Source organism: Cibotium barometz, chromosome 29 (assembly GCF_041138505.1).
Source record: "Cibotium barometz isolate CiBa-2024 chromosome 29, ASM4113850v1, whole genome shotgun sequence".
Classification (NCBI taxonomy): domain Eukaryota; kingdom Viridiplantae; phylum Streptophyta; class Polypodiopsida; order Cyatheales; family Cibotiaceae; genus Cibotium; species Cibotium barometz.
Window position 1 is genome coordinate 51093159 of NC_141074.1, and position 18038 is coordinate 51111196.

Below are 18038 nucleotides of genomic sequence, written 5' to 3' on the forward strand. Positions count from 1 at the left end.
AGTATACAAACTGTCAGACATGAATGTGGACTCTAGGTCTCTGATTGTGTGTCGATCATGGTGCAAAATGTGATGAGTGGAGGATGAACCATCTCGACAGAGAGTACTCCCATCTGATATGCCCACCTAAGGGATCCTCTCTCTCTCTCTCTCTCTCTCTCTCTCTCTCTCTCTCTCTCTCTCTCTCTCTCTCTCTCTCTCTCTCTCTCTCTCTCACACACACACACACACAAGGCATACAACTAGAATCTCCCTTGCTTCAAATTTTCTCAAACTTCTTGCCTTTGCTTTTTTTGTCTGCATTCTATCAGCTCTCTTGGTTCAAGGAGGAGAATTAGAGATGGAGGCTCTCCTAGCCTTCAAAGCAAACCTGCAGCAAGCTGAGGCTTTGACAAATTGGGTCAAAGCTCAACAACTCCATGTGCGTGGACTGGGGTGGCGTGCACAGGCCCAACTGTAACCTCTCTCCAGCTGTATGGAATGCAGCTCAAGGGCACCATCTCCCCACAGCTTGGAAATCTAGTCAGCTTACAGTCCTTAAACATTAGCTTCAACAGCATCACAGGAGAGGTCCCCATTACGATCTTCAATTTGATCAATTTAGAGAACCTTGATCTGAGCCAAAACCTCCTCTCAGGTGAACTCCCTTCCCAAATAGGCAATCTCATGAATTTGAAGCAGTTAGCCTTAGGTTTCAACTCTTTTGGTGGTAACCTCCCTCCCCAAATAGGCTCCCTAGCACACTTGCAAAGCCTAGATCTGGAATCAAACTCCTTGACAGGCCCCATCCCTCCTGAAATTGATCACCTTGAAAAGCTCACATTCCTTGACTTGAGCTCCAACAGCTTCACTAGCCTTCCTCCTGAGCTGGGCCAAGCTGTTCATCTGCTCATACTTGACTTAAGTAACAACATTATCTCCTCTACTTTTCCACCTGAGCTTGGGAATCTGACCAGCTTGCAGTACATGGACTTGAGTAACAACTCCATCGATGGCTCCATACCTGCAGAGATTGGCAAGATGAAGAGCTTGACTGATTTGATTCTCAATCATAATAAGTTGATCGGCCATCTGCCAGTGGAAATAGGCGCCTTAGGAAACCTGATGAGCTTGTCTGCTTCAGACAATAATCTGACAGGGCCTCTGCGTGATGAGCTTGGCCAGCTCTATAGTCTGGAGAAGATAGAACTTTCCAGCAACATCATCGCATCACCATTGCCAGAGAGCATTGGAAACCTTAGGAATCTGAGGATACTCTCCATGTCCAACAATCTCCTAAATGGGTCCATCCCATCTGGGTTGGGCAACTGCACCAACTTGGCGACCCTCATGCTGTCATTCAATGCTCTCTCTGGCCCAATACCAGACTCATTAAGAAATCTTCAATCCCTGATTGCCTTCTCAGTTGAGAGAAACAAGCTCAGTGGCCCTCTTCCGCCATGGCTGGGGAGCTGGAAGTTTGTGTATAACATTCTGGTTGGCTCCAACAGCTTGACTGGAAGGCTCATCCCTGAGCTTGGGAACTGCTCTTCACTCACGTCACTATCTGTTGAGGATAATCAGCTCACTGGCCCTATTCCATCAGAGCTCTGCAATGCCAGAGCCCTTGAGAATGTGTCTTTGCAAGGCAACAGCTTCATGGGCACCCTCACAGACACATTCAGGGACTGCACAAATCTCACTGAATTACATTTGGACAACAACCAGCTTGCTGGCACTATTCCTGCCTACTTTGCAAAACTTCCTCTCGTCATTATTGAGCTTGCATCCAATAATTTCACACGGTCCATACCAGATGAGCTGTGGAGCTCCACTACCCTGCTTGGGTTTGAGGCCAGCAACAACTACCTTGTGGGTGAATTGCCCCCTCTCGTGGGTAACCTCATGCCTTTGCAGCATCTAGGCTTGAGCTTCAACCAACTAGAGGGTGTCATCCCGAAGGAAATTGGTAAGCTTGTGAACTTGCAAGTGCTTTTTTTGCATGGAAACCGCCTCCAAGGCTTCATCCCAGCAGAGCTGTTCAATTGTGTGCAGCTCACAACTCTTGATCTTGGATCTAATCAGCTATCAGGGCTAATCCCAAGACATATTGGGAAACTAATCAATCTGGAATGCCTAGTTCTTTCACATAACAGCCTCTCTGGCCCTATCCCACCGGAGGTTTGCTTTGGGTTCCAGCAGACCTCAATCCCAACCTCAAGCTATGTGCAACACCATGGCTACTTTGATCTCTCTTGGAACTCTTTGTCAGGGAGCATACCGGCATCCATTGGGGATTGCATTATGGTGGTGGAACTGTACTTGAATCAAAATCAGTTTTCTAGTGCCATACCACTGCACATGGCACATTTGACCAACTTAACAAATGTTGATCTATCCAGTAATCTTTTAAGTGGGGGCCTGCCAGAGCAGCTGGGAGGCTTGAAGAAGCTTCAAGGCCTAAATCTAGCCTTCAATGAGCTCACGGGTGAAATTCCTCCAGCGTTCAGTGAACTACACAGCTTGGTTAGCATGAACCTCTCTGGAAACAGGCTGACTGGCCCTCTACCTAGTGAGCTAGGGAAGCTGGCAGCACTTCAACATCTAGATTTGAGCCAGAATGGAATCGCAAGTGAGATACCCCTGGCATGGGTGGAGCTGAGCAGTATAATTGGCCTGTATCTCCAGGGAAATCAGCTTGATGGTGGTCTTGAGATTTTGTTATCTGAAGAATCAGTATGGCAGGAGATGGGTATACTTAATCTCAGCTGTAACGCCTTAAGTGGACCCATTCCTGAAGAAATTGGGAATTTAAGCGGGCAACTTATCTTGATCTGCATCATAATGGTTTGAATGGCAACATCCCTGCAAAGATTGGAGCCCTTTCTCAGCTACTGTTTCTAGACTTGTCTGGGAACCAGCTACATGGGCCTATCCCTTTGGATCTCTGTAGCCTCATAGAGCTGGAGTACTTCAATGCTTCTAGCAATGAGCTGGTTGGGGAAATCCCTTATAATGGAATTTGCAAGAATTTCAGTGCTGGATCTTTTGCAGCAAATGAAGCATTGTGTGGTAATGTCATTGATGTTGGGTGCCAAGGGAACAGCCAGCCATCCACCCCGCTCTTGAGCACAGGTGCCATCCTTGGCATTGCAGTGGGCAGCACCATTGCAGTCCTATGCTTGATGTTTGTCTTAGCTAGATGGAGGATGCTAAAGCAAGAGGTTGCATCGGAGTTGGCAGATGAGAAGAAGAAGTTGAATAGGCCCTTGGATCCCAACATGTGCTTGCTTGCGAGCAAGATGCAGAAGGAGCCCCTCAGCATCAACGTTGCCATGTTTGAGAGGCCTCTTCTGAGGCTCACTCTTGCCGACATTCTCCGTGTCACCAACAACTTCTGCAAGGCCAACATCATTGGAGATGGGGGGGTTTGGCACAGTGTACAAAGCTGTGCTTCCAGATGGGAGAACGGTTGCCATCAAGAAGCTGGGAACAGAAGGCATGCAAGGAAATAGAGAATTCTTAGCTGAAATGGAGACACTGGGCAAGGTGAAGCATAGAAACCTAGTTCCCCTCTTGGGTTATTGCTCATTTGGGGATGAGAAGCTCCTTGTCTATGATTACATGATCCATGGAAGCTTAGATCTATGGCTCAGAAACAGAGCTGATGCCTTGGAAGTCTTGGATTGGGGCAAGAGGTTCAAGATTGCTTCGGGTGCAGGGGGCTGGCCTTTCTGCACCATGGATTCATCCCACATATTATCCACAGGGATGTGAAGGCAAGCAACATATTTCTAGATGCTGACTTCGAGCCTAAGTGGCAGATTTCGGGTTGGCACGCCTCATTAGTGCATGTGAGACCCATGTCAGCACTGACATTGCAGGGACTTTTGGTTACATACCTCCTGAATATGGGCAAAGCTGGAGGTTCACAACAAAGGGGGATGTGTACAGCTATGGGGTGATCTTGCTTGAGCTCTTGACAGGTAAGGAGCCAACAGGGGCAGATTTCAAGGAGGTTGAAGGGGGGAATTTGGTGGGCTGGGTAAGGCAGATGATCAAGAAAGGCAGAGTGGCCGACATTCTCGACCCTGCCATATCAGATGGGACTTGGAGGGTTAAGATGTTGCAGGTCCTTCAAGTGGCAACTCTCTGCACCTCTGATGACCCCCTCAGATGGAGCTCATGTCAAGGTTGGCCGCTACACCCGCTCACCCTCTCTTGCAAGCCTTGTGCGTTCTCCTTCATAGCACATGGCTATCCCTATTTTGATGTTGCGGATGGCAAACGACCTCCCATGGCAGCTAGTGTGTTTGTGGCAGCAGGGGGATGTAGTGCTGCTGCCAAATCATCATATGAGATCCGTCGAATGGCAGCAATGCTGGTGCTTTGTAGCAAGTGCTGCTCTAAAACCCCTCGCTCTTTCGAGCCATCTTCAAGGCCAAGGCCAAGGCCTCAAAGTAATATTCACATATGGGTCCTGCTACATCCTTTCAACCCTTGACAGCGCTATTAATTGAAAGCTACAATCCCTCCTTTTCAACCCTTGGGAGAGCTATTAATTAAAAGCTGGCAGAGGCAGCCTTTTTAAAAATTAAAATTTTGAAACTATTTGTTTTTATGAAATATAAAAGTCAATGTTAAAAGTTAAAAGGGGCTAAAAGAACACACGTTTCATTTTAACATCGCTTGTGCTTCTGCTACATGGCTGTCTCCTTAATGTATAGCTTCATCAAGAGCATACTTTAGGTTCTTATCTATTCAAGCTCAAATGATTGTAGAGTTGAAATCATACTTAGATCCTCAAATCTCCTCAAGCATATACTCTATTTTTTCTAGAACACCACACTTGTCATGCATGTCATGCTCGCACACTTACCATATAGTACCATAAGCTTGTAGGACCTCATGTCATATGACCCCTACTACACAAATGGTGCACGACCACTAATAATTCACTACTATGGCCAACAATCAACTGTATGTAATGTCCTCGTTGGTTAAAGCCTAGTAAAGCTTCCCTCTTGTACTACTTATGTCATGCTAATTTTGATGGTGTTTATAGATAAAATCAAAGGTAATATGTAGAGTGCTCCAACAAGAAATAATAGCCAATACCTCCCTATTTATTTTCTTTTTGTTAAATATGATGCTTGCCTGATTGATATGCGATTGATATGCAATGTGCATACCAATGTTAAAAAAGAAAGCAAAACATAAGGTTGATAGGGACTTACCATTACTATGTTTCAGAAATTAAAAAAGCAAACACACTGTAATGTTAATGGTATGTTTCAAAAATAAAGAAAGCAAAATATTGACAAGGATGGACATAGCTATGTTTCAAAAAGAAAAAAAGCAAACACGTTACACACTATTGTTGACAGGCAAACATCACATAAGCTTTTGAATAAGAATTAGAATTTAGGAGAAATAAGAGCAATGTACCTAGCAAGGTCGAGACTCGAGGGCGCCTGGCAAAGGTGCACATGTTGAGAGTTGAGACGGAGGTGGACTCTGGGTAGATCGTAGAATACAAGAGGGTCATACGCAGCTTGCAGAGAAATAGAGGGCGCCTGGCAAAGGTGGACTCTGGGTAGATCATAGAATACAGGAGGGTGAGGGCTGAGGTCATGCGCAGCTTGCAGAGAAATAGAGGGAAAGAGATCGCAAGCTTGATGGCGCTCTTTTACGAAAGTGAGGGTTTTCAAATTGCATCGTTTGAAGTTTCACAAAGATGAAGTTAAATTAAATTAGTGAATTCAAACTTCAAAGCCAAAGTATATTGGCCTGCCCGGCTAGAAGTTCTATATATATATATATATATATATATATATATATATATATATATATATATATATATAATCTTAATGGTAATTATTCCAAAAATATAAGTTACCAAATGGTAGCTTATTTGAAACCTTGAGTTTCCATTATGTAACTCGATCCCCAAGCCAAGTTACCAAATGGTAACCTCAATTGGAGCTCGGGTTACAATTGGTAACTTTTTTGGCCTTTGGTTACAAGGTGGTTACCAAATTTATGCAGTGGTCGTATATGCCGCATTCTACTGACGTTAATTCCTCTCTCTCTCTCTCTTTTTTTTTCAAAAAAGGGGCATATGAATTATAGAGAAGGAGAATCCGAGGTTACAAAGGCCACGTGGTGGCTACTGGTTCAACATGACCATTTGGCACACTTAGTGCATGTGCTTGCATGCGTGACGCGTGCGAGGGGAGAAGCAGATTTGTCGACCCACGCAGGGTATCGTTGCATGGCGACTGCCTTGTTGGTGATGAGATCGTGGACGCCGGCTCCTTCTCTCTTCCTGGCCTGGAAGGGGGCTTCATCCCCACCTTAGTCTCTTCCATCTCAGGCGGTTCTGGTTCGACTCTTCTCCTCTCTGGGGGGATGAAGGTGCTGGTTCTTTATTCTGCTTTGCAGGCTCCCTCGCTAGATCTCTGAGCGGCAGAGCTTCTGCGCTCCTTCTTTCTTTTCTTTCTCGCTGGAGAAAAGACTGGCTTGTGTAGGCATCTGGCTAGGGCTGCCTCTTTGATAACTGCCGTCGACGCCAATCTGGAGGAAATCTGCAGGAGCTCCTTCCCGTCAGTCGTTTGCAGAGGATATCAGAAGAGGAGCTCGACCTTACGGTGGCGATTCAGAGAGGGTGAACTCCTCCCTTGGCAGGAAATTTCCTTCCTCCGATTTTGGTAAACTCTTAAGGTGTACTCTTTTGTGTTTCTTCCAAGAGGGCTAGATTCAGGTCTGTTTGCTTTCAGCTTGATCTGTATTGGCGTCATGCATCAGCTTGTAGCCTTGATGTTACCTTTTGTCTCACTCATCATCTGAGTTTATGACCTTGTGCAGAGTGCAGTTCCATGTAGATGGTGTCGGTGCCAGCTACTCCCCGCTGCGGTGATGATTGGCTTGAAGCTACGCTTCTCTGTTCTGTTGTACTCCACCATACTTGCAGGGGGCAAAGGGGGCATCGCGGGTATCTGCCCTTCCTGATGTGGCGGGACTTGCGGTCGATGTATGGGCTGTTATTGACATTTTGGTCTTGCAGGTCACTTTCCGGGACTTGTCCTTCTTTGTTTCTGTCGACTTGTAGGCGACTGGTTATCATATGTACTGTGCATGAGTCCTGAAACATTCGTCCGTTAATTCCGATTGCGGGTTTGCAGAGAATCTGCTGGTGTCTGCTACCTGTATGAAGAACAACTTTATTGCCTGCAGATTATGTCTATCAGAGTTCTGTCTTTGGTCATGACTAAACTGATTTTACCTCTGATTGTTTCCAGTTTATGTTTGATGAAGTCTGAGGCTTTCTTGTTATATTTACTTTCTAGCTTTTTCTCTAAGCTGCTTAGGTAGGGTAATCTTTGAGACCAGTATCTGCTGCATGTTGTGCTTAAACTGACAGACAGCGAGGGACCTTTGATATCTGGATTGTTAAATGTTGCTGCTATTCTAAGCATCCATGCATGCCACAGAAATTCGGTTCTAATGACATTCCATAGCATGTCTGAGCATCCTATGGTTTCTCCCAGTAATAACTGTTTCCAGGAAAGATCTGTGCCCCATTTAGATGCTGTGTTTTGTAGTTCTTTGAGAGATTGAGAAATATGAGGACACTGTAAGAAAATATGTATATCGTCTTCTGGGAGTCCACATCTGGCACATTGGTTAGAGGCCACATTGAATTTGGCTGCCTTGCTTTGGGTCCATAGTGCTCTATAAGCGATGAGCCATGCTAGACATGACTTCTTGGGGTCAGAGTGGGGGTTCCAGAGGTTCCTGAGGCTGTTGTACCATTTTTTGCAGTCCCACTGCAAGTGCCATCTACGGTTGAGGGGTAGGTGGATGGGTGGGGATTTTGTAAATTTAGGGATGGGGAGGAGAGGTTTACTACCTGACCATTGGTAAGCACAGATGTTGAAGGCTGACGGGAAGTTTAACTTCCAGGTCTCCTGCAGGTCCCACTTCGAGGTTCTGCTTTGTACAAGGTCCAGCTCCGGGGTCCTGCAATCGTATTTTGCCACCAATTCAGCTCTTGAGAGCCAGGTTCCTAGCTGTTGATCTCTGAGATCTGCCCATGTTACTATGCCTCTCTTGTGAAGATTAAGCGCTAATTGGGCTTCCTCAGGTTGAAGGGGGGGGATAGGGAGACTGGACCACCAGCAGGAATCCCCAGCCAGCTCACCATTAGAAAGGCGAAGGTTTGGGGCTGGGTTTAGGAACATTTTGACATTGTTCCAAGCTTTCCATAATGAGGACACAAGTTGACTGCCCTTGGGGGAGATGGAGAACTTAGATATGATTATGGTTGAAAGGGGTAGGCTATTCCATTTATTGAATCCCGTGATAACAAATCTGGGGGTATCCTTGAGGAGAAGCTGGGCCCAAACTTCAGAGGGGTTAGCACATGCTCTTATGATCCATTTAGCTGCCATTCTATTGGCAGTGATCCTGATATCCTGTATACCTAGTCCTCCCTTAGCTTTAGGGGTAGTGCATATGTCCCACTTGACTTTGGGTATGCTCTTGTTCCAGGGATCACCGCCCCAGAGAAAGTTCCTACACAGCTTGGTAAAGTTGTTTAGGTCAGAGTCTGGTGGCCGCCAACAGCTGATAAAAAAGATGGTGTAGGGCAGAATGAAGTGTTGGAGAATCATGATCCTCCCTGCCAAGGCGAGCTGTCTTCTTTTCCATCTCAGAAGCTTATTGTCTATCTTTTCCATGACCCACTGCCATCTTTGTTTTAGAGTGACCTTAAAGCCCATGGGTATTCCTAGCAGCCTGAAAATCTCCCCGTCATGGAGTAGGTTGCATCCTGCTTCCATAAGCCAATTAGGTGGAGGATCTATGAGAGATTTGATGCCTGTTTTGCAATGGTTGATCGAAGAGCCTGAGGCCATGCAATAGACTTGTAAGCATTCCCAGAGAGCCTTTATACTTTCTTCCTCATTGGCTATCAGGCAATTGGTATCATCGGCAAACATCTGTGTACACATCTGATCTCCATTAGGGAGCTTTATTCCAGCTATCTCTCCTTTTTTCATTTTGTCCTTGATGAGCCAGTTAAGGCCATCTGAGGCTATGGCATATAAGAGGGGGGCTAAAGGGCAGCCTTGTCTGATGCTCTTTTGGAGAGGGAAGGGGGCAGAGAGCTCTCCATTGTAGATAATCTTGGCTTTGGCATTCCCGAAGAGGGTTTTGACCATGTGGGTGAACTGAGGTCCCAAACCCATATCCCTTAAAGATTGGAGGATGAAATCCCAGTGTATTCTGTCATAAGCTTTTTCAAAGTCTATCTTCATGAAGAGAAAATCCTGATTAGATTTTTCAGCATGTTCAAAGCCTTCCCAAAGTGCTATGATGGCGTCTAGTATATATCTACCCTTGATGAAACCTTTCTGCTCTTTATTTATCCAGCTATCCATGTGCTCGGACAGCCGGTTGGCAAGGGCTTTGGCGATGATCTTGTAGACACTGTTAAGCATTGTAAGAGGTCTCCAGTTTCCAACTTCCTCCTTGGGGCCTTTTTTGTGAATGAGCTTGATAAGACCTTGATTAGCTTGGGAGGGCAGTGCTCCATATTTGATCGCTTCTTGCCACACCTGGAGGATGGGGTCCACTACAACCTCGCTGAAGGTTTGGTAGAATTCAGCAGCCAAACCGTCTTCCCCTGGGCTTTTGTTAGGCTTGAGAGATGCTATTACCTTTTTAATTTCCTCGTGAGAGATGTCCCGCTCCAGCACTTTTGCAAGATTAGGGGGAACAGTGGCTTTCCTTACCTCTTTAATGATCTGCATGGCTTTTAGCTTGCTTTGAGAGGGGGGTCCAGATTCGAGGAAGATGTCCCTGTAGTAATCAGTAAGGAGCTGCTTGTTCTCATCATGATTGTTGGCCTTGACACCATTCTTGAAGCAGAGGAGGGGAAGATGTTCTTGTCTTTGTTTTACTTTAAGCATCTTGAACATTTCTTTGCTCGGTCTATCAGCTTTACCTGCCCACCAGACTCTGGTGAAGAGTTTTGCTTGCTGAAGGGCTATTTCCTCCTCCCTTTTGATTTGAGCTCTGATTTGGTTTAGATTTTCAGGGTTGTAAGAAGGCTCCTGTATCCGAAGCTGAGATTGCAGTTTCTTGAGCCTACTGGACCGATGGGCTGAAACTTCCTTCCTTACTTGCTTGAGGAGGTTTTGAGTGGACTTGATGGCGAGGTTCCAGGCTTTAGCAGGGGGAAGGCTTAGAGAGAAGAAATATTTCCAGATTTGGGCTATCTCTTCATTGACCAGGGGTAATTTAAAAAGGGTGGGATCAGTGTGGAACCATCCAGCTTTGTGCCTAGTGTCCTGATTATCCATAGTGATGATAATGGGATAGTGATCAGAAATGCAGGTCGTAGAGTCAACCTGACACTCACATCTGTTATGATTTGCTACAATTTCGTTGCTAGCATAAGCTCTGTCCAGCTTGGCTTTCCTTTTGAGCTCCCCTGTTGAGTAGTTCTGCCATGAGAAAATTCCTTCCTGGCCTAGGTCTTGCAGCTTGAGTTTACGTTTGACTTTCTCCCAAGCAAGCTTCTCTCTTCCAAATAGGACCTGTCCCTTGGCTTGGAACCTGTCTTGAAGGGATTCTACCATGTTGAAGTCTCCCAGAATGAGGGTGGGGGCCTGCAGGCTGAGAAGGGAGTTCCACGTTTCAGTCCTTTGTTTTTGGGGTCCGTGGGCATAGATTCCCACGAGAGTAAAGTTGTTGAGATACATTGCAATCCATTGGTTGTTGTGTCCTATGTGGAAGCCCTTCAGCTCGGAGCTAAGGTCGAGGTGAATACCCACAGCCAAGCCTCCACTTCCGTGGGTATGCAGGGTGTGAATCCAGAAGTGGTCGGGAGAGACAGAGTTGAGCCTTCTGGTCAGCTCTTCTCCTGTAGTCTTGATCTCAACTAGAACAATGATGTCCAAGAGGCCTTTGGTTTTCAGCCACTGTCTGACCAGTTGCGCTTTGTTCAAGTCAGTTAATCCTTTTACATTGAAGCTGGTTATTTTCATTATCTTTTGTTGGGGGGTTTGCTAGATCCTCCCTTGGTGGCTGATTGGGGGGTGGCTCCAAGTTGAGCTCTCCCTCTCTTAAGCTCTTTACTGATCTCCATGTCATTCGGAACATCAGGCTGTGCACCAGTTCTGATCCCCTTTGTTGGGCTGGATACATTACCCATTTCTGCATCGTCAAGGTTGTCCACCTCCTTCTCTAGTCTTAGCTTGTTGAGTGGAGTACTTTCCACGCAGTCCTGTTCCTCTTCAGTAGCCCCTGGTTCAGGAATGGCAGCCAGGACTGAATACCTGTTAGGCTTTATTATCGGCACAGCGGATTTGGGCTTGACTGTTGGCTTTCGTCTGCTGCCTACTGGCATATCAGGCTCTTTGGGTAAGGATGGTGGGTTGGATGAGGAGGGGGGGGATTGGCCCAAGGGCTGAGGGGGGGGAGCTTTGCTAGCTAGGTGAGGAAGAATGATTTGAGGATTCTTTATGGGACAATTCCTAATGAGGTGACCCTGTTTTCCACAGTGAAAACAGGAGTTAGGAAGATGCTTGTAGAGAATTGGTTGGGAAATGGAAAACTCCCCGCACCCAATGGAAATCTCTTCCGGAAGGGGGAGAGACAGGTCTAGCTCAACGAGCACTTGGGGGTGCCAAGCGGGATTGTAATCAGTGAAGGCTTTGGTGCCTAGAACTTGACCCAAAGGAGCTAGGATGGCTTTGATCCAAGGAGTAAGGTGAATGGGGAGGTTGGGGAGCTCTACCCACACAGGGTAAACTGAAGATTTTGGGCCATCCGGGTTGAAGTCTTTAGTCCACCTCATAAAGCAAAATGGGAGGTGTCTAAACATCCATTGTCCCGAGCTTATGACTTTCATAGCCATGCTAGCCTCTTTGAACATGAAGATGTAGTATCCTTTGGCCAGAGCTTGCGTGAGCGTTACCTCAACTCCTATGGAGGACCAGCTATCTCGGATCCAGGCTTTCATTGCTTCCTTCGACGGGCGCGGGCCAAAAAGAAGGCCGACCAGACATCTTTCAGAGTAATCTTCAACTTTGTTCCTGACTTGTTCAATCGGAAGATTTACATGGACTAATACGGGCTGTGGGTTACCTCTTTCAGTTGTGCTGCTAGGTTCTTTCTGTTGAACTCCATTATTGTTCTGGCTGACTTCCTTTGGGGGAATGGGGGCTTCTTTAGGTTGATCCTTGCTTTTTGAAGATAGCAGCTGCTCTTTAGCTTCTTTGAGTTCTTGCATCAGGCGGGAGTTTTCTTCCATTACTGCTTCTATTACTGATTCGTTTCCCCAGGGCTTGTCTGGGAGTTGATTCCACTGGTTTGTTCTAGGAGCCTGCAGAGATGAAGAGGGAGAAGCACCTGAAGAGTGACTGCTGAGCATCTGAATGGATTTTGCAGGTGATGGGAGCTGGGGACGAACAAGGGAGGGGCTCCTCCTCTCAGTGCCCATGCACTTGGGAGGGCATCCGCCCGCAGAGAAAGAAAGACGGTGATGCAGCTTGGCGGGAGGCAGATTTCAGAGCTTGGCGGGAGGCAGAGCTTCTCTCTCTCTCTTCCCCCCCCCCCCCCCCCCCCCCTCCTAGTCATAAAAATCATAGCAGCTGGCACGTCCTAGTCGTCGTTCTAAGGTGTCAGTCCTGCCCCATCTACGTGTAAAGTAGCACGCAGAGAAAGTCCTTCTAAGGTAGCGTAGCAAGCATGAAAATCTCTCTTTCTCGCACACCGCGCGCGCACACACATATTGCGCGCGCACACACACATATTAAAGAAAGACCGGATCTCTGCTGCACACCTCTTGCTTTTTCAATCACAGCTTGGAAGTAGGCTCTGGCGTCGGAAGATCATGACCAAGTTTGTTTTTCTAATCGGTTGTAGCTGTTTGAAGTTTCCATGTGCCGTCAAGTTGCCTGATATTATGATCATTTGTGAGTGTCTGTGTGTGTGTCAGGTGGTGGGACGAGAAGACGGTAGCCGTGGTGACTGGCGGCAACAGGGGAATTGGGCTCAGCCTTGTTCGCCTGCTTGCCCAGAAAGGCCTCTCGGTGGTGCTGACAGCCCGCAAGGAATCCGATGGCCGCCAAGCGTGTAACGCTCTGCGCGACCACGAAGCTCTCCACAATGTGGTCGCACACCAGCTGGACGTCCAGGACCCAAACTCCATAGCCCAGTTCGCACGCTGGCTACAAGAACACTACGGGCATCTGGACATCCTTGTAATAATTCGCCCCCTGCTGATTGATTGGATTTTGAGGGGAAAGCAACACTACATCGATCAAGCTACATATCTATAAATCTAATTCGGATCGATGAAGCTGATGCAGATCAACAACGCGGGCATATTTGGAGTGATCTACGATGATGAAGCTATGCAGAAATCCAACGTCTCTATAGAGCAAGTCCTGGTAAGACAGTCTAATTGGATCTTCTGTTTCTTTTCTTTTTTTGGCTTTGTTTTGTTATTCTCAATGAGTGTATGAATAATTGGTGTATGTAAATAATAAATATTGATACGATGCAGTTCGACGCAGATGCGCGGAGGAAGTTCCTGATTAACGATCCCGAGTTAGGGCGTCAATGCCTGGATATCAACTACTACGGTGCAAAGAGAGTTACAGCGAGCATGCTTCCTCTGTTCAGGCCTTCTCCTGCAGGAGCTCGTATTGTTAATGTTTCTTCATTTGCAGGATTATTAGAGGTAATATATATGGCCAGGTCGATCCGTATATCGGGGTCTAATCGTGTTGATTAAGGACGTAATCGTGGTTACTAATCATCACGCGGGTACTGGTGTATGTGCGTGCTGCGAGGCTAATTAATAGGCGCTCTGATTGTTTAAATTCGGATCATAATTATAGCTACTTATTGTGCGTTAATTCTATGTGGATTATCACAGATCAGACAGACTCACTTATTGTCGGTTTCCGTGTGTGTGTGTGTGTATAATTATCACAGACAGTCCCGGACGAGGTCCTCCGCGCGCAGTTGGCCAACGAGGAGACACTCACAGAAGAGTTTGTGGACCGCACCGTCGAGTCGTTCCTTGCCGATCTGAGGGGCGGGCGGATTGAGACAGTGGGAAAATGGCGGGACGAAATCTCGGCCTACTCCATGTCCAAGGTAGCTCTCAACGCCCACACTCGCATCCTGGCCCGTCAATTGCAGCACAAGAATATCTGGGTGTGGTGAAAACCGACCTGCTACGCAACCAGCGCCTAAATTTGACGGGTGTCATGCCCGTCATTAGCCTTTTTGTCCGTCAAAACCGGTACGTTTAAAAAATGTCCGTCAAATGAAAGGTGTAAATGGTCACGTTCCCCGTCAATTGAAAGTTCATATCGTATATTCCCCTTCATTTGAAAGGGTAGTTAAGAAAATCATCTTTCATATATATATATATGTATATATATATATATGTATATATATATATAAAGTTTGTAAATGTAAGCTAAAGCTTATGAGTTATGATCATTGATTTATAAGGTTAACTACTATAAGATATTATAAATATTTGGAGTCTGGATTCTCGAGTATACATTATAATTTATGCATACCTTATAATTATAAGGTATTTTATAGCTACAGCCTACAGCCTACGTGCCGCGTGCCGCCCTCAATGCTCACGAGTCACACCCTATCTCCTTCATTTCAAAAAAAGACGCTGTGAGCCTGTGTGAACTTTGCATACCCTCAAGCTTTAGCCTCGGCCCTGGCCCCTGGGCCCTCACTACTCAGCCCTCCAAGCTCCTCCCGCCCTCCTCAAGAACGGAACCGGACGACGGCAGTGAGCACTGAGTAGTCTAAGCATGGCGAGTCCTCGCCCCACCCTATCCTGGTCGACCAACATCAGTTCTCGAAATCTATAGTTCAACTGCGCCCGGCGTCTGCCTCAACTATCGCACCGCCTACTGTCTACAGGTAACAGACTTCAGCCTTTTACTTAGTACCTATTTGGAGGATAAGTGTAGGCTGGACAAGTAGATGTACACTAGTTAGAGGTAAAACATGGGGTCACGGGTGATACTAGGCTCGAATGGAAGGGCGCACGGTAAAAGGAGCAATCAGCAAGACTGTGTTCGAATGCTGTGTAAAGAGGAATTATTTCTTGGAAGTTTTGGAATTATCTATTGCTTAGACATACCAACCATGAAAGCTGTGGGTTGCTTTTATCTTCTCGCAGATCAGAGCAAGAATAGCTTGTGCCACAGCAAAACCATTCAAGTAGAAGTTGATAAGCCATTGGGCCTCACTCTTGGCCAAAAGTCTGGCGGAGGTGTTGTCATCAAGGTGAGTGGGACTCTTACAAGCTTCCTTGTCAAGGCCTGTGAAGTATGTGGTTACCAACTTACCAGAGTTGTGATCTTACAGGCAGTTGGATAGTGGTGGAAATGCAGCAAGAGCAGGCTTGAAAGCAGGTGATCAAGTAGTCTATACAAGCAGTTACTATTTTGATGTTTTGTGATCTCATTTTGTAGTGTTACTAGTTTCATGTATTTTGATGTTTTGTGATCTCATTTTGTAGTGTTACTAGTCTCATGTATACACTAGTATGCTCTATGAAAAAATGCATCATGAGTTGAGATGTGGCATATTTTAAAAGTCTATTTTGATGTTTTGTAGTGTTACTAGTCTCATGTATACACTAGCATGATCTATGAAAAAATGTATCATGAGTTGAGATATGGCACATTTTGAAAGTCTATTTTGATGTTTTGTGATCTCATTTTGTAGCGTTACTAGTCTCATGTATCATGTGAGAATGCCAAAGTAGTACTATCATGAATACAAATATGTATCCTATTGCGATGATTGAATAAAGTTTGTTGGATTAATTTGGTGGGAAAAATTATTGCTTGTTTTTGTATATGCTAGTCTAAATGTTCTTAAATATTTGTCTTTGTTTCTTTTAGTTATAATGATCTCTTTCACAACAAAAATTTGTCTTTCAATTGAAAGATGATTAATACAAATATCTCCGTCATACGAAAGACAAAGGAAATACTTGTCCGTCACATGAAAGTGAACGTAAGCCGTCAAATTTAGGCGCTGTACGCAACGTCGGTGAATTCACACCAGACCAATCGGCACATGGCGTCGTGTGGCTTGCTCTTCTTAATGGCGATGGCGTCCGAGACCCTCCACCGCCGTCCGGACAATTTTTCTACCTTCAAAATCCTGTCCGCTTCTAGGCACGCCTTGTTTACTTTGGTCTTTGTTTTTAATGAAGTACGGTGTTGACTCTTGAGAAGCATGCGCACTAATTATAGACATGTTCTAGTAAAGGAGAAGGGAGTCTTGATCCAAATCTTGTGCTTTGTGAGAAGACATTGTTTTTTGGTCCACCTAACTATGCTTTCACCCTCCTCCACCACACTTTACATACATGGTGAAAAAAGGGAAAGATTATAGAAAAGGAGGCGATCTCCTTTTGTATAATTTGTAGAAAAGGAGACGATCTCCTTACCACCTACTAAGGCAACACTTTACATACATGGTGAAAAAAGAAAAAAATTATAGAAGAGGAGACGATCTCCTTTTGTATAATTTATAGAAAAGGAGACGATCTCCTTACCACCTACTAAGGCAACACTTTACACACCGGGTAAAAAAAAGAAAAAAAATAGAAAAGGAGACAATCTCCTCGTGCTATTCTCATGAACAAAGGGTCTTCTCACCCATGCTGGAAAAGGGAGGGGAGGAGGGGGGAAGGGAAGGAGACTCTAGAAATACCTTAAGCGCATAGAGATGGACTACAACTTTGAAGTGTTTATTTGTTCCCCTGGCATTAGGGGCTCCTATTTTTGAGCATGTATGTGTATCTTCTTCCTTGGTTTTACTTTAAGATGATTTGTTCCCCTAGCATTATGGGGCTCTTATTTTTCAGCATTCATGTGTATGGTTTCATTTTTAGAATTCCATCCTTGTTTTATTAGAAAGCATCATTTCTTGGCCTTTTTGGTCGAAAGATGTAAATAAGACCATATTAGGGAGTTTGGAAAAATATCATTACTTTGGAAATTTTCTTTTCAATCTACTTTTTTGTATATCTTGAGCATACCAATTCTAAAGTTGTCGAAGAATGTGAATTTAGAACTTACTCTTCAAGAGCTTTTCAATGATATGTTACATGAGGGGGTTTTGACAAAATCTTAAAAGGGTTTATCGTGTCTCCATTTTTTGATCTTATAAAATGGGAATTGGGATTTTTCAAACTCCTTAATATGGTCTTAAATGAGATGTATTTTTTCAAACTCCCTAATATGGTCTTAAATGAGATGTATTTAAGTTGTTACATGGGGGTTACTCAAGTCTAACTTATAGCAAACGACTTAGCATGTATCTAGGTTGGGTCCTTTTATCTCATTCATATGGTGGGTCTCATGTTGAGCCTTCTCTGACTGGGAATCCTTGATGTTTTTGGAGAGCAAAGGCATGCAAAAGAAGTATCTATTTGCATCCAAGCACACACTTAGTCCTCTCAATCTCCTCTCAATCTATCAAATATTGAGTCCATGTCTTTCGAGGATCCAAGCGAATCTATCCCACCCCTTTTGTGTGGTAATGTGTTTGTAGGTTGACTAGATGATTGAAAAAAAAGAATAGTGATCAATGCTCAGTATCGAAAAAGCAATACCTATAGGGCGGAGTCCTCTCACTAGGTCAAATTATGTTAAGTAGCAAACAAGCAAACCCAACTTAAAATTATCCTCAACCTTAGTAGGAAGCCTTCCATGGCCTCCTCAAGGTGAGAGGGCTTTTTCCTAGAGTTGCAACAAGAAGGTTTGTCATATGGATTACATATGTCAACCCAAGAGTACCGAAGTATATATAAGATGTTTACACAATCCAAGGGCCTCCATGTTTTAAAAGGGTATCATGAATCACCTAGAGTTTATTTGGTGAATGCTCAACAGACATATTTGGTTTTGGTACGATGCAGTTCGAGCGCAGAGGGCCTGAACAGAGGAAAGCATGCTAGTTGTAACTCTCTTTGCACCGTA

The 18038-nt window shown here is 45.2% G+C and overlaps 1 protein-coding gene and 1 pseudogene across 1 annotated transcript; both read left to right on the forward strand.

The window, feature by feature from the left end:
* The first annotated feature begins 292 nt into the window (after nucleotides 1-292).
* Nucleotides 293-7090, forward strand: LOC147622328 (uncharacterized; annotated as a pseudogene).
* A 5654-nt stretch (nucleotides 7091-12744) lies between these two features.
* On the forward strand, nucleotides 12745-14250 carry LOC147622329 (short-chain dehydrogenase/reductase 2-like). Its single transcript, XM_086823430.1, has 5 exons — nucleotides 12745-12891; nucleotides 12989-13253; nucleotides 13362-13442; nucleotides 13559-13735; nucleotides 13993-14250. Exons 1-5 carry the CDS (start codon nucleotides 12884-12886, stop codon nucleotides 14224-14226), a joined length of 765 nt encoding a protein of 254 aa, XP_086679556.1. The 5' UTR covers nucleotides 12745-12883; the 3' UTR covers nucleotides 14227-14250.
* Nucleotides 14251-18038: the final 3788 nt, after the last annotated feature.

Excerpts from the sequence above, each read along its gene's own strand:
- LOC147622329 (XM_086823430.1), top strand. Across the intron at positions 13,254-13,361 it reads ACGGGCATCTGGACATCCTT|ATCAACAACGCGGGCATATT; the intron begins GTAATAATTCGC and ends AAGCTGATGCAG. Across the intron at positions 13,443-13,558 it reads TCTCTATAGAGCAAGTCCTG|TTCGACGCAGATGCGCGGAG; the intron begins GTAAGACAGTCT and ends GATACGATGCAG.